Raw genomic sequence first — 18,547 nt, 5'->3', positions numbered from 1 at the left:
ACAATTACCTTTGGAAATGTACTAAATGTGCATGTTTTACTCACATAAACTATGGAATTCCATGCTAAACAAAACATGTGCTATCCAAAACGGTATTATTGCCTCTCTTCCTTGTCTCCTATAATATTCATTGGTCTGCTTGAATTGTGCATATTTTATTTATTATGAGAAATGTTATCTTTTTTCTCTTACAGCGAAGTACATCGGCTGCTATATCGACGACACAGCGAAAAGAGCACTTAGGGGAGTGTCCTTTTTTGACTACAAGAAAATGACGGTCTTCCGTTGCCAGGACAACTGTGCTGAAAGGTAGGCCTGGGAATATAAAAACTCACAAACACGACGATTCAGTACAAAGACATAACAAGCAATCAAATGTCCTCTGGTGTGCTTACTGTCCTTGCTACTTCTAAATTCATTGGTGGTTACTACTGTAACTGTTTGGCTGAGGAATGACAGGATATAAAATGCTTATGTTACAAACACACATACTCACGCAGGCACGCATATACACATATACAAACACACACAGTCACAGGGTGGGAGTGAGGAGTAATCAGTGTACCTGATCAGTGTAGATTAACATGTCTGGCAGAATGAAATGAGTCCTGTCTAATGGATATAGGGCCTTGTGCCAGCTATCATACTCTCTCACCCTCTCCCTCTCTCTCTTCCTCTCCTTCACATTAGCTCTCTATCCCTGTAGTCTCTATACTTTTTTCACATTATTTCTCCCTCTCTCTCTCTCCCTCTCTTTCTCTCTCTCTTTCTTTCTCCCTTTCTCTATTTCTCTCTCTCTTTCTCTCATTCTCTCTTTCTCACTCTCTTTCTTTCTCTATTTCTCTCTCTCTTTGCCTACCTCTGTCCTCTTATGATCTCTTCTTCAAATCATCTATTTCTCCCGGTCCACCTTGCCTTCTACTGTCCCTCTCTTTCTCCCAATGGCTCAGCCCAATGCATTCCATTACTAGAGAAAGAGAGGAGGACAACGAGAGGAGGACAGCGAGAGAAGAGAGAGAGGAGAAGTAGAGAGCATGTTTTCATCTTCCTCTTCTGCTCCTCTCTCTTTCTCTGTACTCCAACCCCTCCCAGAGCAGGATGCTCATATGCAGACAAATCCATAGCTGTGGGAAGTAGAGGTGCTAAGGGTGCTGCGGCACCCCCTGAAAAATCTGAATTAAAATATATATATTATTTACACTGAAAAAATATATAAACACAACATGTAACAATTTCAAAGATTTTACTGAGTTACAGTTCATATGAGGAAATCAGTCAATTGAAATAAATTCATTAGGCCCTAACCTATGGATTTCACATGACTCGGAATACAGATATGCATCTTTTGGTCACAGATACCTTAAAAAGAAAGGTAGGGGCGTGGGTCAGAAAACCAGTCGGTCTCTGGTGTGACCACCATTCCTGTCGTGCGACACATATCCTTCGCATACAGTTGATCAGGCTGTTGATTGTGGCCTGTGGAATGTTGTCCCACTCCTCTTCAATGGCGGTGCGAAGTTGCTAGTTATTGGTGGGAACTGGAACATGCTGTTATACAATCCAGAGCATCCCAAACATGCTCAATTGGTGACATGTCTGTTGAGTATGCAGGCCATGGAAGAACTGGGACATTTTCAGTTCCAGGAATTGTGTACAGATCCTTGCGACATGGGGCCGTGCATTATTATGCTGAAACATAATGTCACGTTCCTGACCTTATTTTTCCTTTGTTTAACTTTGTTTAGTTGGTCAGGACGTGAGCTGGGTGGGTAGTCTATGTTTTGTGTTTCTATGTTGGGGTTAATGTGTTGCCTGATATGGTTCTCAATTAGAGGCAGGTGTTTGACGTTTCCTCTGATTGAGAACCATATTAAGGTAGAGTGTTCTCACTGTTTGTTTGTGGGTGGTTGTCTCCTGTGTCCGTATATGTCTACCACACGGGACTGTTTCGTTTTGTCGTTCGTGTATGTAGTCTGTTCCTGTTCGTGCGTTCTTCGTTATATGTAAGTTCTCAAGTCCAGGTCTGTCTACGTCGTTTATTGTTTTTGTAATTCTCTAGTGTTCTTCGTGTTTTCGGTTTCGTTTAATAAATCATTATGTCTACCTTCACCACTGCATTTTGGTCCGACCCTTACTCCTCTTCCTCATCCGAGGAGGAGGAATTAGACGATCGTTACACATAAGGTGATGGCGGTGGATGAATGGCACAACAATGGACCTTAGGATCTCACCTTGGTATCTCTGTACATTCAAATTGCCATCAGTAAAATGTAATTGCGTTCGTTGGCCGTAGCTTATGCCAGCCCATACCATAACCCCACCTTCACCATGGGGCACTCTGTTCACAATGTTGACATCAGCAAACCACTTGCCCACACGACACCATACACGCTGACTGCGATCTGCCCGATACAATTGAAACCGGGATTAATCCGTGAAGACCACACTTCTCCAGCGTGCCAATGGCCATCGAAGGTGAGCATTTGCCCACTGAAGTTGGTTACGATGCCCAACTACAGTCAGGGCAAGACCCTGGTGAGGACAACGAGCACGCAGATGAGCTTCCCTAAGATGGTTTCTGACAGTTTGTGCAGAAATTCTTCGGTTGCGCTGGTCTCAGACGATCCCACAGGTGAAGATGCCAGATGTGGAGGTCCTGGGCTGGCATGGTTACACGTGCATGGTTACACATGGTCTGCGTTTGGGAGGCCAGTTGGACGTATTGCCAAATTCCAAATTGTTTTGTGTGACAAAACTGCACATTTTAGAGTGGCCTTTTATTATCCCCAGCATAAGGTGCACATGTGTAATGATCATGTTGTTTAATCAGCTCCTTGATATGCCACACCTGTCAGGTGGATGGATTATCTTGGCAAAGGAGAAACGCTCACTAACAGTGTCGTGTCTTTACTATGGATTAAGTGATATATGACATGCTATTTTATCAAATCAATTCTCTGTAATTAATATTACCTGATTAAACTAATCATGTACATGTAATTAACTAGGAAGTCAGGGCACCACGGAAGAAGGTTTATAGAGCTGTTGTCTTCCGAATAAACTCTTAAAGACCTGGTAATCTTTTATATCAATACCAGTCAATTATCAATCGTCACCTTATTCAGTCTCATCTGAACGTCGTAAAATTCTTGGTTATCTTCACAAACCCTGGCTAACCAGTTGAATCAGCAATACAAAATTTGATTTAACTATTTATTTACTAAATAGCTAAATAATCACACATAATTACATATATTGTACACAGGATGGATCATACATTGATTACTAATTATGTCTTACAAGAAAACGTCCCTAGTGGACTGAACCGATATGACAGCTGGTTACACAAAGAAAGGGGGTTGGGTTTGAATGAAAGCGCGGGAAGACTGAGGAACAAAATGATTGGGTCTCTATTGGACCTTATGAAGCTATGCTATCGTAAATACAGAATCTTATGCATTCTAAATAACCGCCCATTTGGAAATGGAAATGCAAGAAATATTTACTCTGATCTGCGCTTCGATAGATTGGTCGAAGATGGAAGGCTGGGTTGCCCAGCAGAAATCTCCCTTGTACTTTGAAGAATATGTCTTGTGGTAGAACGGATAAGTTGTAGTACCGTCGTCGTGTGGTAGAACGTATACATTGCAGTACCCTGTCTTTCTGAAGAGATTGTCCGTCCTTTCCTAGCCCACATTTACAGCTGCTGCTGATAACTCGACATCTAGGATGTATCACTTCTTTAGTGAATAAGAGTTCAAAGTTCAAACCAAGTTGCCATACTATAAGCTCATGCTATATTCTGGCTGGTATAGTGGAAGGTCATGCTTCCAGCGTGTCGATCGTCACCTCCACGTTGAAATTAGCCCTTTTAAACGTATGGACAGCTGTCCTCACGTCATCGGGAACACAATGTTAATTTCGTTAGGTTGTAGTCGTTCAACCATTCGCAACCAGAGCTAATGCTGAGGTTGGCTTAGTTCTGTAGTTGATATTAGCCCTTTTAAATGTATAGACAGCAGTCCTCACGTCATCGGGAACACTAGGTTGACTTTCGTCAATGGGCTTTTGTAGTGGGGGAGAGAAGGTGTAACGCTCGTCGTTGGAATGAGAAGAGGATGACCAATGCGCAGCGTGGTAAGTGTCCATAATGATATATTTAATATATCAAAACGAACACTGAACGAAAATAACAAAAGTACAAACAACCCGAAACAGTCCCGTATGGTGAAAACACTAACACAGGATACAACCACCCACAAAACACAAAGAAAAACAGGCTACCTAAATATGGCTCCCAATCAGAGACAACGACTGACACCTGCCTCTGATTGGGAACCATACTAGGCCAAACACAGAAATAGACAACCTAGACATACAACATAGAATGCCCACCCACATCACACCCTGACCAAACAAAACATAGAAATATACAAAGCAATCTATGGTCAGGGCGTGACAGAAGGGTGTGTTTCATAGTTCACAACCAATGCCTGTTCACTTGGGCGGGGACACTGAGTGAGCATAGTTCACTTATGAAAACAATTCTCTCATTTAGAAGCTAGAATTACATTGAATCTTTTCACAAATAGTTTCATATTTAAACATTTAAATTGCACAACAATTCCATGTGAATCTGACTTTCCAAGATACAGTTTATGTCGTCCTATCATCAGTAATAATGTCTCCGACGACAACTGATCTGACATCATACTCTTTAAGTACCAACGAATATTTTCATCTGGTTGGATTACTGAAATATGGTTCCGTTCCCAACCTTTTGATGTTACCAGACTCTCTCTATGTTAACAAAGGGCTTTCCAAGAGTCCAATCTGTAGAGTAGAGAGAGAACAGAGCAATGTCATGACAACAGGGATGTAAACAAATTTGTTAACAAAATCTGAGATAAATAAGCTTTGTGTGCATTTGGAAAATTTCTGTGATCTTTTATTTTAGCTCATGAAACAAGGGACCAACACTTTGCATGTTGCATTTATGTTTTTGTTCAGGGTATTACTGTATACCAAAAATATATATTTTTCTCCTCACACAAAATTAATGCACTGGGCCTTTAATAGTGCTTTATTAGCGAACCGCTAAAGTGTTTGCAACACAGGCAAAAATATTTTTTCAGCACCCCCCGTGAATAACCCAACATAGTGTGTTGTGTGTATTACCCAAACATGGGTTATTAATTTAACCATAAATTGGATTTGTATTCATTTTCATGCTGGGTTGACCGAGCAGCTGGGTCTTTTTTATGTAATCCATAGGTTATTTTCAGGAGTCATGTACTATCAGGGTCCGTGGCTTTTATATAGTTATTTTTGGCCTCCAGTGAGCGTATATGTCATCATGTTAAGTTTGTACAGTGCAAATTTTTGTTTTTGTTTAATATTTTTTCACATGACATATTCCAATATAACATTGTTTTTTTACATATTGTAACAAAGTGGTAACTATCCCAACACTGGGAAATGCATAGGCTCTTGAGGAACTCATACACGTGTGTAAGCTTCATTAAAGCTACAAACGTTTCAGTGTTCAACCTTAACATGTGATAACAATACAATAGAACAGATTATCCAGAATTACATTTACTCTCACTGATGGCCAAAAATAACTATCTGAAAGCCACGCCCCTACTAAGCCACGCCTCCGGTCTTCTGATCTAACCCGCTGGGCCATATCTCAATATCTCAGTAACAATACTCCAGCATCCACAACCCAACTTTGCTGATTTAAATTAAAACAACCAAATTAAGTTACCCAATGTCTGCAACCCAGCAGTTGGGTCATCCTAACAAACCCAGCATTTTTTGTGTAAAGGCTGTGTAGTGTTGGCTATCTATTGGCATTCTAAAGAGCTCAGAGGAATCAAGTATGCATCTCTCATGTGCCACTGCCAGGTTACTGTACCCCAAGGAGTATACAGGCCATGTGTGTTTGATGGATAGAGCCTTCCAGAATATTGTACTCTGCATGGACTTCGTTATCAGCATCACCCTGGAAAATGTATTTCTTTAAAAAGCTCTGGTGTCTTGGTGCAGTATTAATGCATGCAATCTCTCTCTGGTCCCACCCTTGTCCAACCAGAGGGCTCTCTTCATCTTGAAGAGGGCGAGTGAGGTTACTGCTAGTTACCCAGCTGACTGTCTATGAGTCAATCACCGTATTACTGGACTGATTGCAGAGAGAGCTGCTGAGAGAGAGCTGCTGAGAGAGAGCTGCTGAGAGAGAGCTGCTGAGAGAGAGGCTGACGTGCGTCTTGCTACTGCATGCATAATCGAGTTCTGAAATACAAGACTACTTACCTCTGGTCAGACATTGCAGACTGCAGTTGGTGAGACAAGATCCTTACAGATTGTCAGGCAGTACTAGAAGCCTTGAGAGTATTGCTGCTGTAGGGACATTTTTATTTCTTATCATGTTGCAACCAATGCAGAATATTATTGTGTGAGACAGAGCCTCTCTGTTATTATTGATGATATAGTTTTATTAACTTTTACTTGGTACTCATCCCGGATCCGGGAGCACCCCCCACAGTAAAAAAGCTGACTAGCATAGCCTAGCATAGCGTCACAAGTAAATACTAGCATCTAAATATCATTAAATCACAAGTCCAAGACACCAGATGAAAGATACAGATCTTGTGAATCCAGCCATCATTTCTGATTTTTAAAATGTTTTACAGGGAAGACACAATATGTAAATCTATTAGCTAACCACGTTAGCAAAAGACACCACTTTTTTTACTCCACCAGTTTTTTACTCCATCAGTAGCTATCACTAATTCGACTAAATAAAGATATATATAGCCACTAACCAAGAAACAACTTCATAAGATGACAGTCTGATAACATATTTATGGTATAGCATATGTTTTTTTAGAAAAATGTGCATTTTTCAGGTATAAATCACAGTTCTACATTGCAGCTGCAATCTGAAATAGCGTTGGAAGCAGCCGGAAAAATTACAGAGACCGACGTCAATTACCAAAATACTCATCCTAAAACATTTCTGAAAAATACACAGCCTACAGCAATTGAAAGACACAGATCTTGTGAATCCAGACAATATTTCAGATTTTCTTAGTGTTTTACAGCGAAAACACAATATATCGTTATATTAGCATACCACATGAGCTAACATCACCCCAGCATTGAATCAAGGCAAAAGGGGCGATAACGTTATCGCCACCAAAATATATTAATTTTTTCACTAACCTTCTCAGAATTCTTCAGATGACAGTCCTGTAACATCATATTACACAATGCATATAGAGTTTGTTCGAAAATGTGCATATTTAGCATCACAAATCGTGGTTATGCAATGTAATCTGTCAAAACATGGCATGCATTCTGGCCGGCGCCATCTTGGAAAGGCACCTAAGTTTACGATTATTTATCGATTAGATTGACTAAAAAAATACAGGTTGGACAGCTAATGAAAGATGCATTGGTTATTAATGCAACCGCTGATTTAGATTTTTAAAATTTACGTTACTAGACATACATTGTGAGTTACAGCCAGATTAGTGCCTCAAAAAATGGCCGACAACTGCGTTTACATTTTTCCACATAAATACGGAATAAAATCATAAATAGCTCTTACTTTTGGACGAGCTTCCATCAGTATCTTGGGCAATGTGTCCTTTGTCCAAAATAATCGTTGCTTTGTTGTAAAACGACCTCTTCAACTTCGGAACTAGCAGCTAACGATAGCTACACGGCACACACATGTCCAAATCCTCAAACGCAATACTAAGGAAATTCCGAAAAATAGCAATATACTCGCATAAACTGATATAAATCGGTTTCAAATAACTTCGTTATGATGTTTCTAACACCTATATCGAATTAAATCACAGACGGATATATCTTTGGTCAATAACGAGAGCTTTTGAGCATGCCATTCTGATGTCCTCTCTTGCGCCTTGGCGAGCGTCGAAAAGAAGGGACATCTCACTCCATTGCCTTTTATAAACTCTGAGAAACACGTAGAGACACCATTCCACTTCTCATTGGTTACTGACATCCAGGGGAAGGCGGGTGCAGTTCATTTCGATCCATAGGGCACACACAGAGTTTTAAACTGATCCGAGATCAGAGACTATTTTTCAGACCTTCGCATGTCCTGTCATGACTTTCGCTGTAGAAAGAGTTCTGGTTCACCCACAGACATAATTCAAACGGTTTTAGAAACTAGAGATTGTTTTCTATCCAATAGTAATAATAATATGCATATTGTACGAGCAAGAATTGAGTACGAGGCAGTTTAATTTGGAAATGTAAAAAAAAAAATAGTGCTAACAGCTCCCCCTATTGACAAAAGGTTAAGTTTTCTTTTTTTTCAATCAACAAACAAAACACATTCCACATATGTGGCAGACATAAATATTTTTTTACTTAACCCTTTCACACGTACCATCACACGGGTGTGATCGTTCTACAGTGGTCCCTGAAGCGTACGATCACACCCGTGTGATTAGAACACTCATTTAGAACGCTCGTTTAGAACGGCCAGTTTCGAATGACGCAACAATCAGCGTTTGAGCTGGCCACACTTTTTTCAGAAACTATTTACACAAACAGTCCTTACAAAGTTATGTCCAGAATGTGAACAGTTTATTTTTGGATTCAATGTTCAGATATTCACAGAAGAATATATAGCATAACACAATCATCCTAACCGGCAAAATGTAGGCTACATTTGTCCTAGCGCTGAGGAAAGATTGACCCAACACAAGCAGTCATATTTTCTAACTCTCGGCTGACATAAACTACAAAATAGCAATTACTATGTATAATTAATCACATCACGGGTGAGCACACCATTGATCGAAATAATTAGGTAAAGCACTTTTTAGAAATCGAAAGTAATCCGACGATTAGTTTCAGCGCGCAGCCATGCATTTTTTTCCTCACAGAAACCGAAGATAATAAGAGAAGACGAGATGAGTTTGGTCTGTTTATAGTACGCATGTTGAAGGGGTGTGTCGTCTACCGTCGTTCACATCCCACCATTCATTTCCGGAAGTCCTCAAAAAACGAGTGAACTCTTACTCACCTCATTTTGTTATAACATCTTTGGTCAAACAGACGATTACGTGAACCCAGAATGCATTGAATGTCAACAAACATGACTACACAGCTGGAATTAGCTTAGCTCATCATAATCAGTACAACCTTCAAAAAAGTATTTTACACACATAATATGTGCCCATTACAATCTGTGCAAGAATCGGAATGCATGATTTGTCACCTAGATTTGAAAACATGTGAATAAAACCGTAAATACACAAATAATTGCCACACAAAACATTTTCTGATAGTGATTTATTGATACAAGTGGCGCGTGCCGGCAGTCAACCACGTACCCTCTCACTCTAAACCATTCAGTGTTGTTGTTTATGTATGTAGCTAGTGAGATGAGCTGAAGCATTAGCAATGTCTTTCAAAAGGAGACAACAAACAAATGTGGAAATTCTGGAGATTTTTTTTAAATTCTGACAATGAGTCTGAGTATGAAAGTCAGGAATCAGATTCTGACAGTGACAGTGAGGAGCTGCCCCCCAACCTTGTAGCCATTGAGAACCCTGAATCTGAATTTCCCTTGTCCACTGACAAAGTCCCAGTTCCCTTTGAAGATGCTGGTGGTGATGGAGGCATACCAACAGTGGATGAAGTACAGGAGTTCTGTGGTAGCTGGAAGGCCACCAGTCATTTCACCCCTCCTGGCCCTGCTGTTTCACCCCTCCTGGCCCTGGTGTTTGCTTTGATGAGTCCCAGTCTGGAGTGCAACGCCCCTTGCCATTTCCAACTGAGGCAGAGTGCTTCAAGTTGTTTCTGACAGAGGAGCTGGTGGGAGACATAGTAGAGACCAATCGCTATGCCTTGGAGCTACAGGATAAGAGAGAGCCAGGAGTGGGGGACAACCACAATTAGTGAAATGTATACATTCCTGGTGACAGTAAAGACTGCTTTCTAGTTCTGCTGCTATGACTGCATTTCATCAACGCTACTACCATCCTAAATGACCCGTTATACAAAATAAGAAATGTTAACAGCTGGCAGTAAAGTGGCATGACAAACGAGACGTCCATGTCCTCTCCACTGTCCATACAGCAACCATGTCGGCCACAGGGAAGGTGGACCACCTGACGGGAGAGAGAAACAAACCAGACAGAGAAACATGAAACCAGACTGCGTGCTTGACTATTACCTCAAAATGGGGGCAGTGGATGATAAACAGCTTTGTGGAATGCACTCAGAAAACGACCAAGTGGTATAAGATATTTTTCAATTTTTCCAAGGTAGCGTCAAAATACAACATGCCAATACTTCTGACGCATTTAGCATTGTTTTACAGAACTCATAGAATAATGTAACTAGCTACATAAGCACGATTGAATATAACACCATAAAAGGTGAGTAACATGAGTAACGTTACCTCGCGTGTCCGCGGTTATAAGGAATATATACAAATATATTATGCTCCATTCACACAGTGAGCTATAGTAGAAACGGTATAACACGACACAATAAAGTAATTAGGCACTTACTTTGATAGAAACGCAGTCTTGATTTGAAGATGGGTGTCTGGAGTGACGCCTCTAGCACTGTGCCACTTGGGAGTCATAAGGCCAGGGTAGCTTCAAAATACAACACATGCTAATACTTCCCTGACGCAATTAGCATTGTTTTCCAGAGCTAATAGGAGAATGTAGCTAGCTACCTAAGCATCGAGTATAACACCATAAATGTTATGAAATGAGTAACGTTACATCGCGTGTCCGCGGTTATAAGGAATATACACAAAAACATGATGCTACAGTAGAAACGACATAACACGACATGCAGAAACTATTATAACGTAATAAGGCACTTTGATAGAAACGCACACATTTCCAAAGGTATTATTGGTAACGAAAACAACGTTGATTTCGATGCAGGCGACAGGTGGAATAATATGAACACGTGTATGCAGGACGGCAGATGAGTAAATGTCCTGCACAAACAATTGAGAAGTGTTTGGGGAATTTTGTCCGTGTCAGAAATGTCAAAAAAATGAATTGGTCCGCAAAAGTAAAAATGACTACTTTTATGTGAATGAATGAGGCGGAACACACCTCATTTCAAACTGTTATTAGAAAATAAAAAACTTGTTAGAAAATAATTTAAAATTGACAAATAAAAACAGGCTGCGTGCTTTTGTTTGAGGGCAGCGCGGATGAAATGTACTGTTACATAACAAACACATTCTGGAATGGAGAGAACTTTCTAATATCACGTGCATAAAAAAACTCACGCTGGGGCGACCGTTAGAGATATTTGGAACTCACGCATGAAAGGGTTAAAAAAAAAAAATACACATTTGCAGCAACACTATCTGTGATCATGTTAGTGTTAGGAGAATTAAGTTCTCATGTTCTTTAACCAATTAAATTAAATTACTCAGTCTGCTATATCAGGATTTGTAGGATACTGATAGAAATAAAAACAGACAGCGGCCCAGTCTACAAAAGTCAAATGTTTATTTACGGGAACGTTCTGCCTATCATTTCCTGTACATTGGTCTATATACCTCACATCTCGTCATAAATGTCCCTCCTCCTCTCAGAAACAATGACAATATAGTTCACAAGTCTTCCTGTCATACATTGTCTGCCACCTGTTATACAATCTACTACAAGCCCAAGGTCTCTCCCCTCCCTGGGTGGGGAACAATGTCCTGTGAGGAACACAGTAGTAGAGCTTGTCTGTCGATATCACCTCTTATCTCATACATTGTCTCACACTTGCACCCTGCTTTCATACTAAAAAGGAACAAAAAGTCCTTGTCCTAATTCTGACTAAAACTACACACATCAGATTTATAGAGGTATGATTCTAATACATTTCATACAATCATACAATGACAGGGTAGTTTTAGTTATAGTTCTACGTTAAATGTATAGATCATTTAGTCATTATTCATAAAATCCCTAACAGTTAGCTATTTTCAGCTTTTCCTGAGACAACAAGTGTAACGGATGTGAAATGGCTAGCTAGTTAGCGGGTACGCGCTAATAGCGTTCCAATCAGTTAAGTCACTTGCTCTGAAACCTAGAAGTAGTGGTTCCCCTTGCTCTGCAAGGGCTGCGGCTTTTGTGGAGCGATGGGTAACGACGCTTCGTGGGTGTCAGTTGTTGATGTGTGCAGAAGGTCCCTGGTTCGCGCCCGTGTCGGGGCGAGGGGACGGTTTGAAGTTATACTGTTACATTGATGCTGTTGACCCGGATCACTGGTTGCTACGGAAAAGGAGGAGGTTGAAAGGGGGGTGAGTGTAACAGATGTGAAATGGCTAGCTAGTTAGTGGGTACGCGCTTTCCTTAATCACCCCATTCACTCTGTCCAGTTTGAAATATAGTTGAATAGTGGAGACCAGAGTCCATTAGACCTGGGCTGTCTCTTGCAGAGGTCATAAGTGAGCTTTTAAAGAGGAAGAAAGTCAACAGTCTGGTCAATCCACATTTTAAATGTAGGAGAGGAATTAGAAGCTCACAGTAGATAATACATTTTTTAGCAAAGTATGTGATAGTCTTAAACACCTTTTCTATGTCTGGATCAAGAAAAAATTCCTGCTGAGCATTCTGAAGATAGAGACACAGGGTCATATCAAACTGTACATCTAATATTTTGTGTGCAGAAGTACAGTACAGTATGTATAGATTGCAAAAATCTCTCTACAACTCCAAAACACATGCATATACATTACACTACCATTCAAAGGTTTGTCGTCACTTCGAAATGCCCTGGTTTTTTAAAAGAAAGCACGTTTTTTGTCCATTAAAATAACATCAAGTTGATCAGAAATACAGTGTAGACATTGTTAATGTAAATGTAAATGACTGTTGTAGCTGGAAGCGGCAGATGTTTTATGGAATATCTACATAGGCGTACAGAGGCCCATTACCAGCAACCATCACACCTGTGTTCCAATGGCACTTTGTGTTAGCTAATCCAAGTTCATCATTTTAAAAGGCTAATTGATCATTAGAAAACCATTTTGCAATTATGTTAGCACAGCTGAAAACGGTTGTCCTGATTAAAGAATCAGAACAACAGTCGCCTCTTCACTGTTGACGTTGAGACTGGTGTTTTGCAGGTACTATTTAATGAAGCTGCCAGTTGAGGACTTGGGAGGCGTCTGTTTCTCAAACTAGACACTCTGATGTACTTGTCCTCTTAATTTCTCAGGATGTGGAATATGTAGAGCAAGACATCTTCCGCGTGGAGTGAAATCTTGTACTGAAGGCCGCCTGCATAAACACCCATAATACTTGGATTGCTCCTTATCAACTCCACCAAAGGCTCTGCCCCCAATAAGTAGAGCAGAGGGGACAGCGAGCATCCATTTAATAAAGTTTGGGTCCATATTGAACTTTTCTAAGACTGAGAACAGAAAGCTCCACTCCATCCTGTTGAACGCCTTCTCAGCATCCAGTGAAGCCAGCAGGACAGGGGTCTTCTGTGCGTTTACTTGATCTATAATATCAAAAAGACGGCGAAAGTAATCAGAAGAGTACCTGTCTCTAGTAAATCTAGTTTGGTACGTTTTTGTTATTTTGGAAAGAGGAGTGTTTAGTCTTTGGCGAGCAATTTGGTAATTATGTTGTAGTCGAAATCCAGCAAGCTTATGGGCCGGAAGGACGAGCAACACTGTTAGGTTGACTTTGGCTGTTTTAGGTTGACTCCAGGTGGCACTGTCTGGGGATTGTTTATGTACTTTTTCGCAACGTTCCAGCTCCCTCTCAAGATCTAACCTGTGTGCTTCCATTGCTTTTTCTAAGAGGAAACATATGCAATTAGATGACCTCTTAATGTGGCTTTGGCAGCATCCCACATTGTGGCCGGAGAAACAGGAGAGTCTTTCTTGTCTTGTGAGTACAGTAGTTGTCTATCCATTTAGTGACCAATGAATGGAATGCTTTGTTTCATAACATGGAGGTGTTGAATTTCCAGGTCTTTGACCTCGGGATGTTTTTACAGAGGTCAAAGTGAAGGCGGACAAAGGCGTGATCTGAAAGTTTTATTTTTTATTTTTTTATTATACCTTTATTTAACTAGGCAAGTCAGCTAAGAAAAACTTCTTATTTACAACGATGGCCTTCCAAAAGGCAAAAGGCCTCCTGCGGGGACGGGTGATTAAAAAAAAAAAAAAATATAGGACAAAAATATAGGATAAAACACACATCACTACATAAAGAGAGACCTAAGACAACAACATAGCATGGCAGCAACACATGAAAACACAGCATGGTAGTAACACAACATGACAACAACATGGTAGCAACACAACATGGCAGCAGCACAACATGGTAGCAGCACAAAACATGGTACAAACATTATTGGGCACAGACAACAGCACAAAGGGCAAGAGGGTAGAGATAGCAATACATCACACAAAGCAGTCACAACAGTCAGTAAGAGTGTCCATGATTGAGTCTTTGCATGAAGAGATGTGGATAAAACGGTCCAGTTTGAGTGTTTTTTGCAGATTGTTCCAGTCGCTAGCTGCAGCGAACTGAAAAGAGGAGCGACCCAGGGATGTGAGTGCTTTGGGGACCTTTAAAAGAATGTGACTGGCAGAACGGGTGTTGTATGTGGAGGATGAGGGCTGCAGTAGGTATCTCAGATAGGGGGGAGTGAGGCCTATGAGGGTTTAAAAAATAAAACTTGCGATGGGTATACCCTTGCGATGGGTATACAGAGATGACCAGTTTAGAGAGGAGTATAGAGTGTAGTTTGCCCCCCGTGTTGCGTTGTGCAGACCTCACTACCCTCTGGAGAGCCGTACGGTTGTGGGCGGAGCAGTTGCTGTAACAGGCGGTGATACAGCCCGACAGGATGCTCTTGATTGTGCATCTGTAAAAGTTTGTGAGTGTTTTTGGTGACAAGCCGAATTTCTTCAGACTCCTGAGGTTGAAGAGGCGGTGTTGCGCCTTCTTCACCACGCTGTCTGTGTGGGTGAACTAATTCAGTTTGTCCGTGATGTATACGCCGAGGAACTTAAAACTTTCCACCTTCTCCACTACAGTCCTCGGACGAGGAGAGGCGAGAAGTATCGGACCAATACGCAGAGTGGTTAGTTTCCATAGTGATTTAATATACACTGCTCAAAAAAATAAAGGGAACACTTAAACAACACAATGTAACTCCAAGTCAATCACACTTCTGTGAAATCAAACTGTCCACTTAGGAAGCAACACTGATTGACAATAAATTTCACATGCTGTTGTGCAAATGGAATAGACAAATGGTGGAAATTATAGGCAATTAGCCAGACACCCCCAATAAAGGAGTGATTCTGCAGGTGGTGACCACAGACCACTTCTTAGTTCCTATGCTTCCTGGCTGATGTTTTGGTCACTTTTGAATGCTGGCGGTGCTCTCACTCTAGTGGTAGCACGAGACAGAGTCTGCAACCCACACAAGTGGCTCAGGTACTGCAGCTCATCCAGGATGGCACATCAATGCGAGCTGTGGCAAGAAGGTTTGCTGTGTCTGTCAGCGTAGTGTCCAGAGCATGGAGACGCTACCAGGAGACAGGCCAGTACATCAGGAGACGTGGAGGAGGCCGTAGAAGGGCAACAACCCAGCAGCAGGACCGCTACCTCCGCCTTTGAGCAGGAGGAGCACTGCCAGAGCCCTGCAAAATGACCTCCAGCAGGCCACAAATGTGCATGTGTCTGCTCAAACTGTCAGAAACAGACTCCATGAGGGCGCGGGACGTGGACCCCACTTAAACAATGTTTTTTCCCGCCTCCTTAATCGCCCCCGTGGCTTCCTAACCACAACCACCCTCCATATCAACCCCACTGAACCAAGGGGTAGCACCGGACTGAGGGGCAGATCCTGGCTGGCGGGCGGCTCTGGCAGATTCTGGCTGGCTGGCGGCTCTGGCAGCTCCTGGCTGGCTGGCGGCTCTGGCAGCTCCTGGCTGGCTGGCGGCTCTGGCAGCTCCTGGCTGGCTGGCGGCTCTGGCAGCTCCATGCTGGCTGGCTCTGGCAGCTCCATGCTGGCTGGCTCTGGCAGCTCCATGCTGGCTGGCTCTGGCAGCTCCTGGCTGGCTGACGGCTCTGGCTGGTCATGGCTGGCTGACGGCTCTGGCTGGTCATGGCTGGCGGACGGCTCTGGCTGGTCATGTCTAGCGGACGGCTCTGGCTGATCCTGTCTGGCGGACGGCTCTCGCTGCTCCTGTCTGGCGGACGGCTCTTGCTGCTCCTGTCTGGCGGACGGCTCTGGCTGCTCCTGTCTGGCGGACGGCTCTGGCTGCTCCTGTCTGGCGGACGGCTCTGGCTGCTCCTGTCTGGCGGACGGCTCTGGCTGCTCCTGTCTGGCGGACGGCTCTGGCTGCTCCTGTCTGGCGGACGGCTCTGGCTGCTCCTGTCTGGCGGACGGCTCTAGCGGCTCGGGACAGACGGGCGGCTCTGACGGCTCGGGACAGACGGGCAGCTCTGACGGCTCGGGACAGACGGGCAGCTCAGACAGCGCTGGGCAGGCAGGCAGCTCAGACAGTGCTGGGCAGGCAGGCAGTTCAGACAGCGCTGGGCAGGCAGGCAGCTCAGACAGCGCTGGGCAGGCAGGCAGCTCAGACAGCGCTGGGCAGGCAGGCAGCTCAGACTCTGGCTGCGCTGGAGAGGAGGAAGGCTCTGACAGCGCTGGACAGGTGGGAGCAACTGGAGAGAGAAGACGGAGAGACAGCCTGGTGCGGGGGGCTGCCACCGGAGGACTGGTACGTGGAGGTGGAACCGGATATACCGGACCGTGAAGGAGTACACGCGCTCTTGAGCACCGAGCCTGCCCAACCTTACCAGGTTGAATGGTCCCCGTAGCCCTGCCAGTGCGGCGAGGTGGAATAGCCCGCAGTGGGCTATGCTGGCGAACCGGGGACACCATTTGTAAGGCTGGTGCCATGTACGCCGGCCCGAGGAGACGCACTGGAGACCAGATGCGTTGGGCCGGCTTCATGACACCCGGCTCGATGCCCAACCTAGCCCTACCAGTGCGGCGAGGTGGAATAGCCCGCACTGGGCTAAGCACGCATACTGGGGACACCGTGCGCTCCACCGCATAACACGGTGTCTGACCAGTACGACGCCCTCTCACTCCACGGTAAGCACGGGGAGTTGGCTCAGGTCTCCTACCTGGCTTTGCCACACTCCGCGTGTGCCCCCCCCCCAAGAAATTTTTGGGTCTGACTCTCGGGCTCCCAACCGCGTCGCCGCGCTGCCTCCTCATAACAGCACCTCTCTGCCTTCGCTGCCTCCAACTCCGCCTTGGGACGGCGATATTCCCCTGGCTGAGCCCAGGGTCCCTTGCCATCCAGGATCTCCTCCCAAGTCCAGGAGTCCTGTGTCTGTTTCTGCTGCTGCTGTCGCTGCCCTTTTCCACTCCGCTTAGTCCTTTGGCGGTGGGTGTTTCTGTAACGATAGTCATTTTCTTCCTCCTCCTCGGACGAGGAGAGGCGAGGCGAGAAGGATCGGACCAATACGCAGAGTGGTTAGTTTCCATGGTGATTTAATATATAACATAACAATATGCGATACAAAATAACAAAATAACTACCGTGACAGTCCCGTGTGGCGAAACACTGACACAAGAACAAACACCCACAAAAACCACGTGAAACCCCGGCTGCCTAATTCTCAATCAGGGACAACGATTGACAGCTGCCTCTGATTGAGAATCATACCAGGCCGAACACACAAAATCCCAACATAAAAATCACACATCGACAACCCACCCAACTCACGCCCTGACCATACTAAATAAATACAAAAACAAGGGAAAACAGGTCAGGAACGTGACAGGGGTGCTCCCTCTGCTGTTTCCTGAAGTCCACGATCATCTCCTTTGTTTTGTTGACGTTGAGTGTGTGGTTATTTTCCTGACACCATACTCCGAGGGCCCTCACCTCCTCCCTGTAGGCCGTCTCGTCGTTGTCGGTAATCAAGCCTACCACTGTAGTGTCGTCTGCAAACTTGATGAGTGAGTTGGAGGCGTGCATGGCCACGCAGTCTTGGGTGAACAGGGAGTACAGGAGAGGGCTGAGAACACACCCTTGTGGGGCCCCAGTGTTGAGGATCAGCGGGGTGGAGTTGTTGTTTCCCACCCTCACCACCTGGGGGCGGCCCGTCAGGAAGTCCAGGACCCAGTTGCACAGGGCGGGGTCAAGACCCAGGGTCTCAAGCTTAATGACGAGTTTGGAGGGTACTATGGTGTTAAATGATGAGCTGTAATCGATGAACAGCATTCTCACATAGGTATTCCTCTTGTCCAGATGGGTTAGGGCGGTGTGCAGTGTGGTTGCGATTGCGTCGTCTGTGAACCTATTGGGGTGGTAAGCAAGTTGGAGCCGGTCTAGGGTGTCAGATAGGGTGGAGGTGATATGATCCTTGACTAGTCTCTCAAAGCACTTCATGATGACGGAAGTGAGTGCTACGGGGCGGTAGTCGTTTAGCTCAGTTACCTTAGCTTTCTTGGGAACATGAACAATGGT

The 18,547-nt window shown here is 43.9% G+C and overlaps 1 protein-coding gene and 1 long non-coding RNA gene across 2 annotated transcripts in view; one reads left to right on the top strand and one right to left on the bottom strand.

Annotated features, from left to right (window-relative positions):
* Positions 1-18,547, top strand: part of LOC139576697 (sialate:O-sulfotransferase 2-like) — a 131,353-nt gene that overhangs the window by 87,298 nt on the left and 25,508 nt on the right. The window contains exon 3 of the mRNA XM_071403040.1: positions 195-309. Within this exon, the coding sequence (XP_071259141.1) occupies positions 195-309 (115 nt within the window). The remainder of the gene's footprint in view (positions 1-194; positions 310-18,547) is intronic.
* LOC139576696 (uncharacterized) lies at positions 9,323-11,358 on the bottom strand. Its single transcript, XR_011675160.1, has 2 exons — positions 10,566-11,358; positions 9,323-10,160 (listed from the first exon to the last, which is right to left on the bottom strand). It is a non-coding gene; the product is annotated as an uncharacterized lncRNA (long non-coding RNA).

Source organism: Salvelinus alpinus, chromosome 5, assembly GCF_045679555.1.
Source record: "Salvelinus alpinus chromosome 5, SLU_Salpinus.1, whole genome shotgun sequence".
Classification (NCBI taxonomy): Eukaryota; Metazoa; Chordata; class Actinopteri; order Salmoniformes; family Salmonidae; genus Salvelinus; species Salvelinus alpinus.
The sequence above is the reverse complement of the archived record's forward strand: the minus strand, read 5'-3'. Positions and strand labels throughout refer to the sequence as shown.